Source organism: Kickxella alabastrina, assembly GCF_025024165.1.
Source record: "Kickxella alabastrina strain RSA 675 chromosome Unknown BX661scaffold_29, whole genome shotgun sequence".
In the NCBI taxonomy this organism is placed as follows: domain Eukaryota; kingdom Fungi; phylum Kickxellomycota; class Kickxellomycetes; order Kickxellales; family Kickxellaceae; genus Kickxella; species Kickxella alabastrina.
In genome coordinates, this window is record NW_026251500.1 from 132,661 (window position 1) to 149,824 (window position 17,164).

At 49.9% G+C, this 17,164-nt stretch overlaps 5 protein-coding genes across 5 annotated transcripts; 1 reads left to right on the forward strand and 4 right to left on the reverse strand.

Moving 5' to 3' along the window:
• Positions 1 to 4,405: 4,405 nt before the first annotated feature.
• Positions 4,406 to 5,158, reverse strand: BX661DRAFT_124141 (ribosomal protein S2, flavodoxin-like domain-containing protein; the record flags this gene model as incomplete). Its single annotated transcript, XM_051532424.1, has 2 exons — positions 4,406 to 4,675; positions 4,802 to 5,158. Coding segments are annotated over 2 exons (627 nt in total), but the record flags the coding sequence as incomplete, so codon positions are not given.
• Positions 5,159 to 5,541: 383 nt separating this feature from the next.
• BX661DRAFT_63009 (uncharacterized protein) lies at positions 5,542 to 8,272 on the reverse strand. Its single transcript, XM_051539337.1, has one exon. It carries the CDS (start codon positions 8,022 to 8,024, stop codon positions 5,814 to 5,816), a length of 2,211 nt encoding a protein of 736 aa, XP_051389092.1. The 5' UTR covers positions 8,025 to 8,272; the 3' UTR covers positions 5,542 to 5,813.
• Positions 8,273 to 8,422: 150 nt separating this feature from the next.
• Positions 8,423 to 10,269, reverse strand: BX661DRAFT_188210 (Cupredoxin). Its single transcript, XM_051537379.1, has one exon. The coding sequence runs from the start codon at positions 10,222 to 10,224 to the stop codon at positions 8,521 to 8,523; it is 1,704 nt and encodes a 567-aa protein (XP_051389093.1). The 5' UTR covers positions 10,225 to 10,269; the 3' UTR covers positions 8,423 to 8,520.
• Positions 10,270 to 10,856: 587 nt separating this feature from the next.
• Positions 10,857 to 12,929, forward strand: BX661DRAFT_188211 (WD40-repeat-containing domain protein). The gene has a single exon (XM_051537380.1). The coding sequence runs from the start codon at positions 11,093 to 11,095 to the stop codon at positions 12,803 to 12,805; it is 1,713 nt and encodes a 570-aa protein (XP_051389094.1). The 5' UTR covers positions 10,857 to 11,092; the 3' UTR covers positions 12,806 to 12,929.
• Positions 12,930 to 15,128: 2,199 nt separating this feature from the next.
• On the reverse strand, positions 15,129 to 16,906 carry BX661DRAFT_188213 (uncharacterized protein; the record flags this gene model as incomplete). Its single annotated transcript, XM_051537381.1, has 1 exon — positions 15,129 to 16,906. Exon 1 carries the CDS (start codon positions 16,834 to 16,836, stop codon positions 15,130 to 15,132), a length of 1,707 nt encoding a protein of 568 aa, XP_051389095.1. The 5' UTR covers positions 16,837 to 16,906.
• Between the last annotated feature and the right edge of the window lie 258 nt (positions 16,907 to 17,164).

The following is a 17,164-nucleotide window of genomic DNA, read 5'->3' on the forward strand; positions in this document are numbered from 1 at the left end:
ACCAGGCAAAGGCCTACGACCGCATCTCCCACACGACACTGTTCAAGGTCCTTGAGAACTACCCAATCCCACCCACCTTGCTCACCAGCATCCGCCGGCTCTATAAGATCTCACGCTCATGTGTGTCCATCAATGGCCACACCACAGACTACTTCACCATCAGCCGCGGTGTGCGACAGGGTGATGCACTGAGCTGCGTCCTGTTTGTCCTTGCTGCCGAGCTGCTTGGCTGTGCCCTCCGACACCGAATTAATGAGACCCTGCCAGACCAGCCTACACTAATCGACATACCACTACAGAACCGCTCACACCTCCTCTACATGGACGACACTGCCATCATGATGAACTCACTCCGTCACTGGCCCGTCATGCAGTCAGCCCTCGACTGGTACTGTGCTGCCACAACCGCTGCATTCAACCCAACAAAGACTGAGATCATCACATTCAACCACCCAGAGAATGAAATCCCAGAGGGGCTCCCTGCTCAGCCACACCCACCTGGCACCATGGTGCGGTACCTCGGTGTGTACCTTGGCGCTGGCCTGTCTGATGCTGATGTCACTGCACACAATGAGAAGCTCATCTCCAACACAATTGCCGCCGCCCAGCGTGCCGTCCTCCGCCACACAACCATTGAGGGCCGTGCATACGCATTGCAGACTTTCATATACCCACGGACCACATTTGCATTCCACTTCACGACCTTCACCTCAACACAAATCGAACGGCTCAACAAGGCCCTACGTGGCGCCCTATGGGGCCGCATTCATGGCTTTCTGCGGCCCACACTCCTGGCTCGGCCCCCCTGTGAAGGTGGTTTTGGCATCCCTATTATGTCAGCCATTCACCAGAGTGTCATGCTCAAACTTGCCTCCCGCCTACTAATGTACCTTGGCATACTCTCCGGAACCTCAGATACTCCTGCTGGTTGGTCCATACCAGACTGGCCTGAGCTGCTGCTACACTGCTGGCACATTGGGATCTGCAACCGCAGCCACAACCGCATCCCCATTGCACTCAAAGCCCTGCTTGAGCACTCAGCAACGTCGATATTGTATGATCCACTGACACAAAACAACAAATTCGGAAAACTCCCAGACAACACCTGGCCACCAGTATGGAAGCTTGTCCTCACCACGCTACATGATGGCCGCACAACCAATGTTGTCCTCTGCCCAACCACCTCACTCAGAGGATCCTGGCTGTCCACTCCACTGCTTGATGTCGGCGGCCAGCTGAGCATCACCATGACCAGCGCCTCACAATGGTCACTCCTCAGTGCAGCTATTGCCAAGCTCCCAGCCGCCAATGGCAAGCTCCCACTGCTAAATGGCCATGCTATCCCCAAGCTCCTTGAGATTCTCAATGAGCAGCCTGACAGGGAGTCCCAAGCTGCTTCCAACGCCCGCACCACCATCATTTCCATACTCACAGCATACCATACAAATACAGCAAGCCTCGACAACAGCCTCCCCCCAGCAGCCGCCTCATTCCATACTACCACAATTTTGTGTATGGCCCAGCACAGGGTGATGTTCCCCATCACCCATTTGAAAGCTGGAATGACATGCGTGCAACCCGCCGTTTCCTGGAATTCGACAAGGACACCCTCACCATCCCACCAGTCACCATCGCCGACCCAGCCTTCACCCTACCACACAATACCACAGCACAGCCCCCCTGGAATGCAATCCGGTCACTCAATGCCCCTCCCCAGGCACGCAGCACAGTCCACCGGCTGGCACTGGGACGCATGCCTGCCCGCAGGGATAACAACCCATATTGCCACTGCGGCATACTGGAGACAATCCCACACATGCTCAATGAGTGCCACGACTTTGCCATACTCCGCGACCAGTTCTTTCACCGGTGGACCACAGTGGCCCGCAACATCTACAGCTCTGTACGCCAAGAGATGCGCAACTCTGCTGAGAGGAAGTACACTGCTGCAAGGGCTGCTGCCATTGCTGCTGATAGCGCCTCCACTGACCCCAACATACCCAGCCTAGCTGCCACCCTCCAGCGCCCACCTCCTGCACACATGCCAATCCCACTACCCACCTCCCCCCCACAGATTGCCAACTGGGTTGTGCTCCCACTTGTCAAGTGGGCGACCTTTGCCAAGTCCGACTCCCAGACAGCCAAGGACTTTCACAAGTGCTTTGAACTAGCTACCTCCCTACTCATACACCTACACTGGGTTGCCCGCAATGACCATGCATACAGTGGTACCCAATGGTCTATCTCACGCTTCACCACTGTTTTTAACCGTGATCTGGATACCTTTGCCTATGTAACCCTACCAGCGAGCAGCACACTGCGCCGCTTCATCCACCTTGCCCACCTCGATGACGTCACCGCCCAGTCTAATACTGCACCTGCAGATCACCGACCCCCCAGCCCCTCGGACAATAGCCCACGGTCCCGCAGACCACCCTAACCCATGGTAGACACACCCTACTGTGCTCTGATCCCCCGGTTACCGATTCAAGGCTTTGTTTCTTTTGTACTATTACTTTCCGGTCAAACCTCCTTTCAGTGGGTCTGCCCAACATGTTTTAGATAGTGTCCCTCCACCCCAAGGTGTTTTGCAGCTACTTTTACATGAATAAAACACCAAGTTCAAGAGCTAGACCCCCATTGGCTCTTGGTTGTCTCATTTTACTGAGCTAACCAACTTCCTTCTGAACACCTACCTTTTGATAGGTACATATCGTGCTTGTATAGTATTTTGAGGATTTTTTGGCAGTTAAAAAAATTTGCTTACGCAAAACATACAAATTATCGGGTAGTTTCGTGATTTGGAAAATAAATGTTTACAAGCAAGAAACTGATTGCATTTATTGTTGCTGCTGTTGAAGCCGCACTCGCCAGTTATAATCAAAATTCCAGATTTTAAAGCGCAAAAAATCTATATTTTTTACTTTTTATATATGAACAAAGATTAATTAAAGTGATTGATCATATCAAATGTGAATCCTTGCGATGATGCATTTTAAACTTAAATGCTGTGTTATGAGAAGGGAAGAGGGTATGAAAAGGGAGGAGCACTACTGTAGTAGTGTTAGAAAATGTGATTGATTTTATAAAAAAGGTTTTATTACTAATGTTTCTAAAGTGCTACTAGGGCCAGCCTCATCTTATATATGTACCTCATCGCCTTTGCTGTGGACTTTGCCAGTTGTGCACTCCGTTGGCGAGAACTGGATCTTCTGCGAGAAGACCAATATCTTGGCAAGTCAATGTTGTGGTTTTAGCATGTGTGCGCTCATGCGTGTGCATTGCAAAATGGGGACCATATTTGGGCATCAATGCAATGCCTCCCTAATTTACGCCTGCAGAATCCAATTAATGCCCTATCAATCAGCACGCAGATGGAAACTTGCTTCATGATTCTCAACCTCGACATCCAGCTTCCATATCCTCGGGCTGCGCAACACCACCTCCATCAGAGTCTGCACTTACATTTTTGAACCTGTACGTCGATCGAGCCAGTGGTGTGATTGTGTGTTTGACTTGCTGTTATGCTGTGTCTCCAGGTGGCATACGTTCTCGCCTTAGTAGCTGTCAAAAAAAAACAGCCATGTAAGCAAAGTCCATAACAGCTTGGAAGCCGTGAGGGGGGCATGTCGTTATTTACTGTCAAACGAATCGGGTGCCATGGCTGACGACGAGTTTCGAATATGGTTCAAGGAGCGGGTGTTGCGAGTGGATGCGCCGATTACGAGAATTAAAGTCATTGAGATGGCGTATTGGTGTGAGCATTGTAGTTATGCGTCTGCCAGTATAGATCGGATGGCCATGCATTATAACAATACGCACAAAACGGGTTGGAGTAGTCAGAATGCAATTACAGGCTCTGTTCAACAGCTGTTTTCGGGTGGTTCATACAGCTGCAATATCCGCGTTAATATTTCTGCCAGTTCCGATCCTGCCATGTCTTCTGCCATGGCGCCGGTTGTTTTGGATACACCTGTTTTTAATTGTGCCGTTGGACATTCAGCCTGAGCCTGTGACAGGTTACTCGGGGCCCTCAGCTGGATTCTTTGCTCGGATGTCTGCCGGGTATTACAGACTGATCGGCAAGCCTTAGCGCCTGGAACTACAGCCAACCCTGGGGGCATTGGTCATTCCACCTCACATCATCGAGAAACTCGACAACATTTTTTTTTTTTACAAACAGTCACCAAGAAGCTTGAGTGCAGTCTTGGCACAAATAATTAATACAACTAATAAAACTGTATATATATATTTTTTTCTTCTTAAAAATAAAAGTAATAACTAAAACTCTTTTTAAATTTAAATTTTTTTCCTACTCGTTGAACATCCGCTCAGCACGTCCAGCTTCCGCCGCAGCCTTCTCGATCCCCACCGCGTGATGTTTCCTAACCGCCTCTCCCAACCTAAGCTTCCTCATATCCATCCCTTCCTTCGCAGCCCTAGCCAAAACACCAGCAACAATAGCCACCGCCCTCATACTATCATCATTGCAGGGTACAGGATAAGTGACCAATCTCGGATCGCAATTAGTATCGACGATGCCCACAGTTGGAACATGCGCAAGTTTGCATTCCGCCAGCATGGTTTTGCACTCCAGAGGGTTAAGTGCGATGATCAAATCTGGCTTATAAGTCTTAAGCCCATCGCCCTCTTTCTTCAACTTGGCTTTTTCCTCCTCGACCATTTTCAAATACCGCGTGTTAGACTTGCGGCCTCCACGTTTGCCACCAGCCAGCTCCGCCTCCTCCTTGGCGGCATTGGCAGGAGCAGTGTAGTTGGCAAAATCCTTGGCCTCCGCGACATCCCAAATGTCCTCCACATACATGATATGCTTGCCCAAAAGCGGTCTAGGGTTAGTCAGAGTTCCTGGGATCCATTTGCCAGTAACAAAGTACTGCTCCGCAAGCAACGCTGCATCCACGGCCATCTGTCGATGATCCTTCCTTGCTCCAGCAAAAAGCACCAATCCTCCATGATACGCCACCTGCCTAACGAAATGCGCCGACCTCCTCAACGCTGCCATGGTAACTTCCAAATTAATCACATGAATCCCTTCACGCTCACCAAAAATATACGGCAAATTCATCGGATTCCACAAGGACGCAGAATGGCCCAAATGCATACCTGCGGCCATCATGGTTTCCAGAGTCAAGGACGACGACGAGTGCTGGTCAAAGGAGGAAGATGCCGAGAGCGCCGATTCGTGCTGGAAAGTGCTAGTCTGCGTGGTTCCGGTGGCTTCAAGCTTGGGCTGGAGGCGCCGGAGGTGAGCGCGGATCCGTTGTTTGTCCAGCTTTGCGTATTTCTTGCTTTTCTTGGGCAGTGTGCCGAAGACACGCGTGGGCACCTCGGGAAGCGGCGGGCCTGTGGGCGCAGTGGGGCCAGCAGCAGCAGCAGCAGCAGCAGCGGGTTTCTCGATAGTGGTAAACTGGCGCAGAGACGCCGTAGTGGTGGCAGACGAAAGGTACCGCGGTGCGGCGGCCGTGCGGAATCGACCAAGTGCAGAAAGAAGCATTTTAAAAAGGTTAATTTCGGCGCTACCTTCCCGCTGACTATATTTTTTTGTTTAAATAATTGATCGAGTAAATATAAAAAAATAAGAAAAGCAAAGGTGAAATTGAATCGAATTCAATTCAATTCAAGGGACCGGAATCAGTTATACAAGCAGCAGCAGCAGCAGCAAAGAAAATAATAAAGCTTATCATTTGTCCGATCCAAATCCCCCCCGCTTTTATGTGCGAAAGAGAAAAGAAAGCAAGTCCAGCCACAGCCAGCACACACACAAAAAATCAAATCAACATGATCAATAAATCCTACTCAAACAGATGATCCAGCGTGCTCAAGCTATACGTGACAAAGAAGTGGGCCTGCAGTTCAGGCTCCACCAGCAGCAGCGCATCGCTCCTAGCACTGCGGCTTCCTTGCGCAAAGGCGCTGTCGGAGCTCCCGACCAGCCGCGCAGCGTGGGCAAGCAGGCTCTGGCGGCATGCGCCCAGGGCCTCCTCGACCAAGCCGCGCTGGACGTTCTCGTCTAGGCACCCGTCGATCTGCCGCGCCAGCCACCGGCAGCTGGCCACCGGCGGGTACACCCAGCGCAGCGTCTGCAGCTGGTCCTCGGTCAGGGCCACTGCAGCATCGCCCGCCGAGGCCACATCGGCAATGGACGCCGGCGCCGGCGCCGGCGCCATGGCCACATCGGCAAAGGACGACGACCGCGTGGACAGCCCGTCGCGGCCGCCGCCGCCGTCGCTGTCGTTGCCGCTGCCGCCGCCGCCGTCGCTGTCGTTGCCGCTGCCGCTGCCGCCGTCGAGGCTCTCGGTGGTGGCCGCGCGCGAAAGCACCCCGGCAAGGTACGCCGGGTCGGAGATCCGCAGGCGCGCACACAGGTGCGCCCACTGCTCCAGCGCCTCCGCGTCCCGCCTCGTCGGCCTGTACGCGGCAATGCTCGCGGCGATGAACGACTGCGCCTTGTACGCCAGCCGCTGCTGCGCGTCGCTCAGGATCTGGTCGACCACGGCGTAGAAGGCATCCAGCCCCTGGTCGTCGCACTCCTCGGCCCCGGCCCCGGCCCCGGCCCCGGCCTCGGCCGGCCGGTGGAACGTCAGGAGCGTCAGGCTCAGCCCGGCGAGCACAGCCACGTCGGACTCGCGGATGATCATCGGCCGCACGTGCTCGTGGAACAGCACCATGGCCGCGTCCAGGTACGCCCTCAGCGCGCCGCCGCCAAGCGCCTCGCCAAAGAAGTCGGCGAAGACGCGGCGCTCGTCGGCGCACAGGTTCATCATCAGCGCGCACCAGTCGCGCAGCACGTCGACGGCCGCGGCGCCCGCGTGCTCGGCGTGCGCCGCCTTGAGCCGCGCCGCCATGTGCGGGCGGATGCACGCGCGCCGCACGCGGAAGAACGCCGCCACCACGTCGTGCAGAATGGCCTCCTCGACCGACCCGGGCGCCGCGCGCGCTGCCAGGGCGCCCAGCAGCGGCCGCAGGCGCGCGGCGCCGCGGCGGAACCGCACATACAGCGCCGTGGCAGTGGCGCCGTCACATGCGGCGTCGCGGCCGGCGGCCTTGAAGACGCGCAGGGCGTGGATTTTGATCAGCGTCAGCGCGCGCATGCGGCACTGCTCGAAGCGCATCAGGAACAGCTCGCTGTCCTTGGCGGCGGCGTGGCGCGCGATGAACGCGATCGCGCGCTCGGCGCGCTCCAGCGCGGGCAGGAAGCCGGGGTCCAGGCACACGGCGTCGCCGGGCGCGTTGAGCAGCTGCGTGGCCGGCGCCAGCGCGTCGTACACGTCCAGGTGCGCCTGGAGGTCGGCGCCGAGCCGCTGCAGCCCGGCGCGCTGCGCCTGCACGGCCGACGTCGCCCGCTGGACGCCCGCCGTCTGCGCGTGCACGGCAAGGCACCCTGCCAGCATGCGCTGCAGCATTGCGTCGATGTCCCGCGCCGCGCCGAGCATCTCGCCGGCCTGGCGCGTGCGCTGGCGCAGGTGCGCGGCGTACGCGTTGGCCTCGCGGTCCTGGCCCTCGGCCACCTGCCGCTCGATGCTGCCGAACCACTCGAGGAACTGCGCAACGGTCTCCATGGGCGCCTCTGCGGCTGCGGCTGCGGCTGCGGGTGCGGCTGTGTCTGGGCCTGTGTCTGGGCCTGTGTCTGGGTCTGGGCCTGGGTCTGGCCCTGTGTCTGGCCCTGGGTCTGGCCCTGGGTCTGGCCCTGGCCCTGGCCCTGGGTCTGGCTCTGCCTTGGCCATGCCCGTGGCGGCTTGCCGCGCCGGGGCTGCAGAGCTGCGCTGCGACAGGCTTCGCCGCGCGCCCGGCTGCGGGTTGATTTTGGCCGCTATGTCTGGCTGGGCCCCAATGGCCAGGTCGCTGAATTCGTTGGGCGCCGAGGAATGCCTGCTCCACTGTGTGCCGAGCGCCTGCAGCTCGCCTATGCTTGTGCGGAACACTGGGTCGCCAGAGACCTTGTATTTTCGGTCCCAATCGTCCGCATGGCCGCCACTGCCGCCGCCGCTGATTGACGTCGTCATTGCATAGGTTGCTGTGAATTAGGTAGGGGGCGGAATGCAAATAAAAGATGGGGTGGGAGATTGAATTAATTAGCAAGAAAAGAGATATAAGGGAGGCAAAAATGGGGGGGGGGGTGGTATGGACGCACTCTTCGTCGCCCATCCATCCATTAATCAACCCCCTGCCTAACCCTCGCCTTTAATGCTGCGCCTGTTTGCAATACCAAGCGAGAGAGAGAGAGAGAGAGAAGGCAAGTCCGCTGCGAAAATAACTCGTCCAGGCGCATAGGTCCATAAGTGGTCCCCACAAGGAGGTGGTGCGGTGCTGTTTGGCACGCGCTCAGGGTTTCCTAATTTCCAATTTAATCCGCTCCAAGGCATCATCCATTTTCATTCAATTTCCATCCAATTTCCACTCAATTTCCATCCAATTTCCATCCAATTTCCATCCAATTTCCATCCAATTTCCATTTGCAACCAGTACAGCAAGAGCCCCATTGCAGTGTACACCAGCCATTCACGCATGTGCGGATGTCAATGTGCCAACGTCGTCCTTGCTTCCGCCAAGGATGTACGAAATCAACTGCCAGCCATTCGGCGGATCATACGATTCAAACTGGTCCGGGTACGGGCTCGGGCGCAACTCGGCCTCGCTAGCCTCCCCCCCTAGTCCGCCAGTCGAGTCGCCGTTGGCTCGTATTCCCTGCGCAGTGCAATTCTCCTTGTACATATCCGGCGACCTGCCGCCAAGCGTCTTCTGTATCATCTCGGGCGCCTCGATGAACGTCATCTGCAGCCCAAGCATAATGTGGAAGTCGATGTGGCAGTGGAAAAGCCAAACGCCAGGGTTGTCAGCGCGGAATCTCAGCACGGCGTACTGCCCGCCGCGCACAATCACCGTATCGCGCTTGACCGGCGTATCGAGGGCCTCCTTCATTGAGCGCTCGTCGGTCCGGATGCTGCCCATTTCGATGACCTGGAAAACGTGACCGTGTAAGTGGAATGGGTGCGAGTAGTAGTCGTGGTTTCGGACTAGCACCTGGACGACTTCCATGTGGCCAAGCACATGTGAGTTGGTTTGTCTCCCGTATGTTGCAGGCAGCTTGGCCATTTCGCCGGTGGTCAGGGCGCTGAGCAAAGTGGGCACTTGTGGCGCAACATAGGTGACGTTATTGAACGAGTGGCGGAATGTCTGGTCATTAAATACGCCAGAGTACGCATCCAGGCTGATAAATCGATTGGGCTCCAAGGCAAGCTCTCCGTCCAATGGCTCGAGATCCAGATCGTGTGCGCTCATCCATATTGCTCCTCTCTGGCGCTTCATCCGCGCCTCGGCAGAGTACTCGACCGTGCCAGTGAAGTTCAGCGGGTTGTAGCGCGGCATCTGCAGCAGATCCGTAAACATGTCAGCATGGAACTTGTAATTGTAGGCTGTACTGTTCAGCGCAGTCACAAGAACCGACGCCCTCTGGCCTATGCCCAGTGTGATTCCGTGGGTTGGCTTTTCCTTGACCATGACTCCGTCAACCTCGATGATCCGCAGCTCGTGGCCGTCCATGCTGAAGTGGAACTCGAACGACGCGCCAATGTTCAGCAGCCGTAGCCGGTATGTCTTTCTGGGAACAAACTTGATGCGTTTCCTGTTTGCGCACTCGCCGCCGATAATGCCGTAGGGGACAAAGGGTCCGAACCTAATGTGCGGATCCGGGCTATTCAGCCTCTTGATCAGTACCTCTGCTGGTTCTCGGAACCAATCCTCCATCGGAAGCACAAATTCATCGTCGTAGTGGTACGCTTCGTTGGGGTCTTTGATTATCAGAGATGTTCGCAATCCATCTGCGGTCTGCGACTTGGAATGGCTGTGGATCCAGTATGTTCCTGCCTGCTGCAGCGGAATCCGATACGTAAACGTGCCATTAGGCGGTATCCCACATTCAGTGACCATTGCGGCGCCGTCATAGTGGTTTGTGCCATTTTGGAATAGCCCGTGGCTGTGCAGGGACGTGGGCTCGCTGAGTTTGTTGGTTGCGTGGATTATCAGGGTATCACCCATTGTTGCTTCGACAAATGGAATCGGCCATTTGCCGTTGATGCCAATGGCCTTGCGCGTGAAAATACCCTCCATGTTATAGTCGACATGCTCGATATTCCAGTAGTGCTCGATATCAATTGCGCACACGATGCTGAAAAGCAAATATAGTGTAAATGCAATGTAATACATGGTGGGGGAAAAAAAATAAGGAAAATAGGAAAAATAGGAAAAATAGAAAAAACGAAAATAAAATATATAAAAAGATAAAATAATATATGGTAAATAATATAAAAAAAACAAGGAAAAAATAAACAAAACTTACAAAAATAAAAGTGGTGGAAATAAATATGTAGATTATTCATTTAACTAAACTTTTATTTTTGAAGTCATGCCTGCGTCGCCATGTTGAAGTCTTGTTAAGTCAATCGAGGGTTAAACCATTTTTTGTTCTATATTGTATTACATATATGTATATATATACATTTTTTACAATATACAGTGAAATGCAAAACAATATGCATGTGCGCAAGTGTCAAATATAAAAAATAAGAATCTATTCGAGAAAGTGCGGAGGTAAGGTTCATATTTCAAAAGCTTTTGAAATATAAAAGTGGTTTGAAAGTGGTGGTGGTGGTGGTGGGGGAGAGGGAGATGAATATAAAAATCTTGGATCAAAAAGTAATTCCTGATTAAATCAAAAACGCTCAGATCAACACCAATTTTTTTATTGGAAATTTTCAAACCGATTTTTTTCCTCCCTTTTTTTTTTCTCTCTTCTTTTTCCTTTTGTTCTACCGGTTGCTGCTTAAAAATCGCACAGTGAAAAATAACAAAATGCCAGCCATTTTTTTTACACACTTTGCAAAAAAAAATATATATATAAATATAAATAACTACTGTTTCTATTGACAAACGAATAACTTGACTTTTCTTTTATTCTCCTCTATTTTACCAATTTGCACTTCTTTTTTTTTTTTTATAATTCATTATTAATCGCATTCTTCCTAACGTTGGTCAAATAATAAAAGGATATTCAAAAAAAGGGAGACTAGTTAGAATGGCCAAAGACCGCTTTCTCGCCAAGGGCGTAGCCACAAAACGCCAACGCAACGGAAAACCAGTAGCACCGCGCAAGCAGCAGGGAGGATCAGAGCAGCAGGGTCGGCGTCCCGGAAACAAGGCCCAGAATGGTCGTAAGGACAACCAAGCAGATGAGACCGACGACGAGGTCGGCGACATCGACGATCTCGAGCACCGGTTTGGCGCCGACGAAGACGAGATGTCATCTGAAGAAGAGGACGAGTTCCTCGAGACCGCAGCCGAGAAGCGCCTGCGTCTGGCAAAAAGCTACATCAGCAAGATCAAAGAGTCGACAGAGGCAACGGGAGACGACTACGACGCTGCGGAGATCGACCGGGATCTGGTCGCCGAGCGTCTTATGACGGATGCCCGCGAGAGAACCGGAAAGTGGAGCCGGCGGATCGCCGATCAGTTTGCCTACGACATTGATGAGTCGCATTTGCGAGTATTGAAGAACGGCCATCGGCTGCCTGTGACATGCGTTGCCGTGACGCCTAATGGCCAGTTCGTGTACAGCGGATCGAAGGACGGGTCTCTGATCAAGTGGCAGCGGGAGACCGGAAAGCTGCTCAAGATGTTCAACGGCCAAAAGAAGAAAAACCCCGCACCTAACCACAACCTCGGCCACTGCGACCATATTTTATCGATTGCCGTCAGCGGCGACAACAAGTACGTGGCGACGGGCGGCCGTGATCGGCGTATTCACATTTGGTCGGTTGACGAGGACAAGCACTTGACGGTGTTCCACCAGCACAAGGATGCGGTCACCGGCTTGGTGTTCCGCCGCGGCTCCAACCAGCTATACTCTTGCTCGGCCGACCGCATGGTCAAGCTGTGGAACATTGATGAGCTGGCCTACATGGACACTCTGTTCGGTCACCAGGACAGCATTGTATCCATTGACTCATTGCAGCGCGAGAACGCCGTCACCACAGGTGGCCGCGACAAGACAGTCAGAATGTGGAAGATTGGCGACGAGACACAGCTTGTTTTCCGCGGTGGTGTCACAACAGACCAGCACCGCATAACAAAGGCTCTGACCGACGACAGACACTCCGCTAAGCTCACTGCCGCTGAGTTGATGCTTGCCAGTGGGTCGCCGTCGGCCAAGAAAATGATCGAAGCGCATAGGGATATTCTTCGGCAGCTGGCCAGCAACGACACGCAGCTGTGCGAGTCGACTATCGACACTGTGGCGATGATCGACGAGGAGACATACGTGACTGGGGGAGACTCCGGCGCCCTGTCCCTGTGGAGCATCCATAAGAAGAAGCCTGTGTTCATCCACCATGTCGCCCACGGTATTCACCCGAGGCTCGAGACTGAGGAGGAGCAGGGTGCATTTATTGTTCGCCCGCGCTGGATCACCGCTCTGGCGGCTGTACCCCTGACGGACCTGTTCTTCTCTGCTTCGTCCGACGGATTCATTCGGATGTGGCGCATGCGTTCTGGAAAGACCCCCGGGTTTGATTTGGTCAACGTTGTGCCGGTGGCCGGGTTTGTTAACGGCCTCTCGGTGCGCGAGCTGTCCCCTGCCGGTGACATTTTGGCGACGAAGAAGGATCTGATTCTGGCGGCTGCCGTTGGCCAGGAGCCGAGACTGGGTCGCTGGGCCAAGGAAAAGGCGCGGAATGTCGTCAAGATATTCCAACTACCTGCTACCTTAAAGGCTGCTCCCGCCAATATCTAAACACACACACACCCACCCCCAAAAAAAAATTTAGTATTAACGTGCGCAGGCATTTCTACGACAAACAGGAGGTGCTTGGTCAATTCTTTCTCTTTCTTTCAATTAAATACATACACTTATATTTGTTTGCTTTGCCCTGCTAAATTGGCGTGCATAAGTACGAGTCTTTGCCAAAAAGACAGAAAAACAAAACAAAACAGCGGTTCTTTGGGAGTTTTTTGTTGTGGGCTTTACTATACATGCTGTCGCACAAATCTTGCATTCCTCCGAAGAGTTTCTTTAGCTTTCTTTTGGAATGCTTTTGCTCTGACTTGGCAAATTACAATAAAATTGAAGCAGCAGTTCTACTAAATGAAATTATCGAACACCTAAAAAAAAATTACACTACGTATTTGATACATCTTTTTTTCCCGCTTTTTTTTCAAACATGTTTCACACGGGCCTGTGCTGTTGCCATCCGATGCAGTTGATCTTTGGGATTACAAGTCTTTAGTTTTTGGTTCTAGTTATTTTTTCATATCGTTTGCCTCAGCATTATACAATGGAGAATAAATGACAATGAACAAAATGGTGGTAGGCGCCCTGCCATTCCCTGTTTATGTTTGTTTCCCCCCTCCTCTTCCTTTTGTCTCTTCGTTCCCGAAATTAATATATTTTATTTTATTTCTTCCAATACCATTTATGTTATATTTCTACTCGTTATATTATTTCGCATCCATTGACAACATCATATAGCGTATGCACCTAAAGCCCCATTTCCAACAACTTCCCAGTATCATCGCTTGCAACATTATTCAATATACTATTTCCAACACAGACATATCCAACAACCTAACCACAGAACATGCAGTTTCACCAAAAAATGTACCTAGCGAGCTATTGCACGTAAGCCATAGGTGGCGGCAAGCAGCTTTACAAAATTTTTTCAGCAAGCTAATCATTAAAAAGCACAAAGGCAAGCCTGCACTCCAGTTTGACGAGAAGGTCTGGCCTGCACACTACAGAAACATGCTTTTTCCACCAGTCGCTGTCCAAGTATGTCAATCACTTGGTTGTCAAAATAAACTATGACAGGTTGTTTTCTGACTGGATTGCAGCTTTTATATTGGAACACCCGAAATGCATAGTGGAGCTTTCGTGTGTCACCAAGCTCAGTATCATTGTGAAAAATGGGCCTCATTATGGCCGCTGCCTGTATGACTATTCAGGCTATGCCACTGCAAATACTCACTTGATAAATACTGTTTTTATTCTGCAATTGATAGCACCAACGGTAAAGAGTACGCACGTGGCGCTTGACATGCCAGATGGGCTCTGGGAGGACGCGCTGCATGATAACATAAATATGGTACTGCCAGTTTTATTTGGGCAATCAGCAAAATCATCTTTATCGGTAAACTTTTGGCACTTTCCCAAGTGTTGGAATATAGGAATGTTCTATGAACGTGTAGATAAACCATATATATTTAATGAATAGATGCTATGCACTGCGAAAGGTAAAGAATAGAGAGCATATTGCTTTGATCACTGTGTGACCTTATTGTTTGTGTGGCTAAGCAGCCACGACTGGTTAATCAGTTGATCACCATCAACCAATACCAAGACACTCGTTCCGCCAAGTTACAGTGTATTTTCGTGTCTCGACCTCCAATGGTGCACTACAAACAGCAACATGCTGAGGCTCATCCACAGAAACAAGAGCACATTGCAGAGCTTGAAACTTGTCTTCCAAAACCACCAACAGACAGAAATACTGTGCTTAATCATTGGCAAAGACAACAATGTTGTAACATATCCAAGTATGCAAAAGCTTCATTTAGAGGGAAGACTGTTTGCCGGACAAATACCAACACGGCCGGGTCACAAAACAGCCGTCCCATTTGCCGAGCTGCGCCAACTGACACTCAGAATGTTCTATCCCTTTTCAGACGATACTCTGTTTAGAGGCAACAGCAGAACGCTCGAGAAATTGGTCATAATCCCTGACTACAAAGCTGTAGAGATGTTGTTGGACAAATTTGTGTTTGCAGGTAATCGGTACTGCAGACTTTGGTGTGTTATGCTAGAAGAGATGTATATGTATGCATCCAGTGGCCCTCAGCTCACTCTTGGACATAATGCCATGCTTGGGAGGTTGTTTGACTTGTTCTTCCCTGCCGCAAAGCGTGTGCAAATAAAGTATTAAAATGTTATTTATAGAATATTTTATAGTCTTATAAATAATGTACACAAACGCAATAAACATAATAAACCTTAAACTAGGGTACATTACATGTGCAACAAAAGCTAAAAATTTTCTTTAACATTTTAATGTAAACTTGTTCCTAGGACATATTTGTCCGCGGCCCAGACCCCATCAGGGAAAATAGGTGTGTGTTACCTGATTGCTCCATCATTTTGTTTGCCTTATCATATTCAATACCCACATCGACGTTAGCCAAGTGCGGAAACCACAGTTTATACTCCTCCACAAATCTGACCAACCCCATCCAAGTGCAGTTAAAAATGTCAAGGGATTTAAGCGAAGTCAATTGTAAGAGCAAATGCTGCGTGCACGATACAAATACATTAGGTTTAATATTATTCCCGGCAATGAGCAATGCGCCCAAGTATTCAATATTACTTTTGATCGGCTGAACACTGAGTTGACTGGGATATGTGAAAAACATGAGGTCGTTAATATGCTCCGGCAAATCATTTGCGAATAGCCTATATAATTCTAGCTTTTTCAAAGTCGGTAGTTTCTCAATGATTATCAGCATTGTGTTGAACTCGCAGTCATCAATTTTTAAATAGTCAAGGGTTTGCCACTTGATTTGCTCCCAATCTATGTTTAAATTTACATGAAATAAATCAATTACTGAGCTGGTGTACTTTCTGTTCGATTTAAAAAATAAATTTGTTGATTTGTAAAATTCATGTTCATTAATTCGGTTGATATTCGAAAACCTGATATTAATTACTCCAACAGATTGCGTATTGAATTTGCTCAACATGTATAGTGTGCTGAGGGAATTGGTTATGTTAATTAAATAAAGTTGTTCCGAAAATTTGTATATTTGATTTGCGAAATCTGCTCCCGGGTTATTTATGATTATGATATTTTGAAGCTTTGGAAATGATATTTGAGAGCCGATCGAGTCATTGGAGTCACAAGTATTTGCATTTGCTATACTGTACTCAGTATTATCATCCTTCTCTTTAACAAATTCTAATTTCAGCGTTTTCAAGCTGCTAAACTCAACCATCTTTGTATTTTTATCTGAGAGTAGTATATTCCAAGAAAAATACAAGGGCACATTAGTTAAACGAAGCAGCTGAATAATTTCAATATTAACTTTGGGAATCAAAATCTCGGATGCAGGATTAAGTGAAATGTTCAGCTGCGTCAAATTACCGAACGCGCCTGCCAAATTCAAGGGCATAAATAAATCACTCACAACAGAACGCAAGTTGTACTTATATCCGTATATAAGCTCAGTGCTAAGAGTACGCGTCAAGCGGGATTCAATACTTGATTTAATTACCAATGTATTAACATTAGGCATATGCTGCACCAGTTGTTCAATAAAGCAAGACAATTGTGGAACCAGCTCATCATGGGGATTAGGCGTAATGATCCCCACAGTCATAGCTGAAACCGGGTTGATTCTAAATTTGACAGTTGTAACGTTTGTCCAGCCATGCTTGACAAACTCAAACACCGATAGATATTGGTCTAAAAATTGACCAACGCAAGTGTGGTTGTCCAGCGATAGTTCCAGTGTTTTGGCCAAATGTGTGTTATTTGAAAACTTTATCAGGCCGATGTTGGTGCGCGTTTTGGACTGTCGAGCTCTGTGTAGCCTCGTTTTATTAAAGTAAGCATGTCTATAGGCTTTAAGTTTTAATGTATTTCTCCATGTTCGGTTAACTGCTAGCAATGGGATGTACTGATGCCACGCTGCATTTCCATATATCTCCATATGCTTTGTCGCAAATTGAATAATGAGGTCCACAACGATTAATGGCAAGTCAGTGATGTGAAGCATGTTGACTGTGTGAGAATTAAGAGTAAATAATAAATAATAGCAAGTAGTATGTTAAAAATAGCAAAATAAGATATATGTAGTTGAAAGAATAAAAATGACTAGATTTTCTCTTCATCTGCATCATTATTCTCATTTTTAAACCCAATATACCACGCGACATTATTTATAAAGTAGCGTACTTCACTTTTCCATTTGCACAAGGGAAATTACTCTACTTTGCAACTGATTTTTTTGCCCCGATATATAACAATCAATCCAATCAATGGCCAAAAGAAAGAAAGAAAAATCCAGATGTTAGTTTTTTTATAAAACATAAAAAAAATTAAAT

Excerpts from the sequence above, each read along its gene's own strand:
- BX661DRAFT_63009 (XM_051539337.1), bottom strand. The coding sequence starts at position 8,024 with ATGACGACGTCAATCAGCGGCGGCGGCAGTGGCGGCCATGCGGACGAT.
- BX661DRAFT_188210 (XM_051537379.1), bottom strand. The coding sequence starts at position 10,224 with ATGTATTACATTGCATTTACACTATATTTGCTTTTCAGCATCGTGTGC.
- BX661DRAFT_188211 (XM_051537380.1), top strand. The coding sequence starts at position 11,093 with ATGGCCAAAGACCGCTTTCTCGCCAAGGGCGTAGCCACAAAACGCCAA.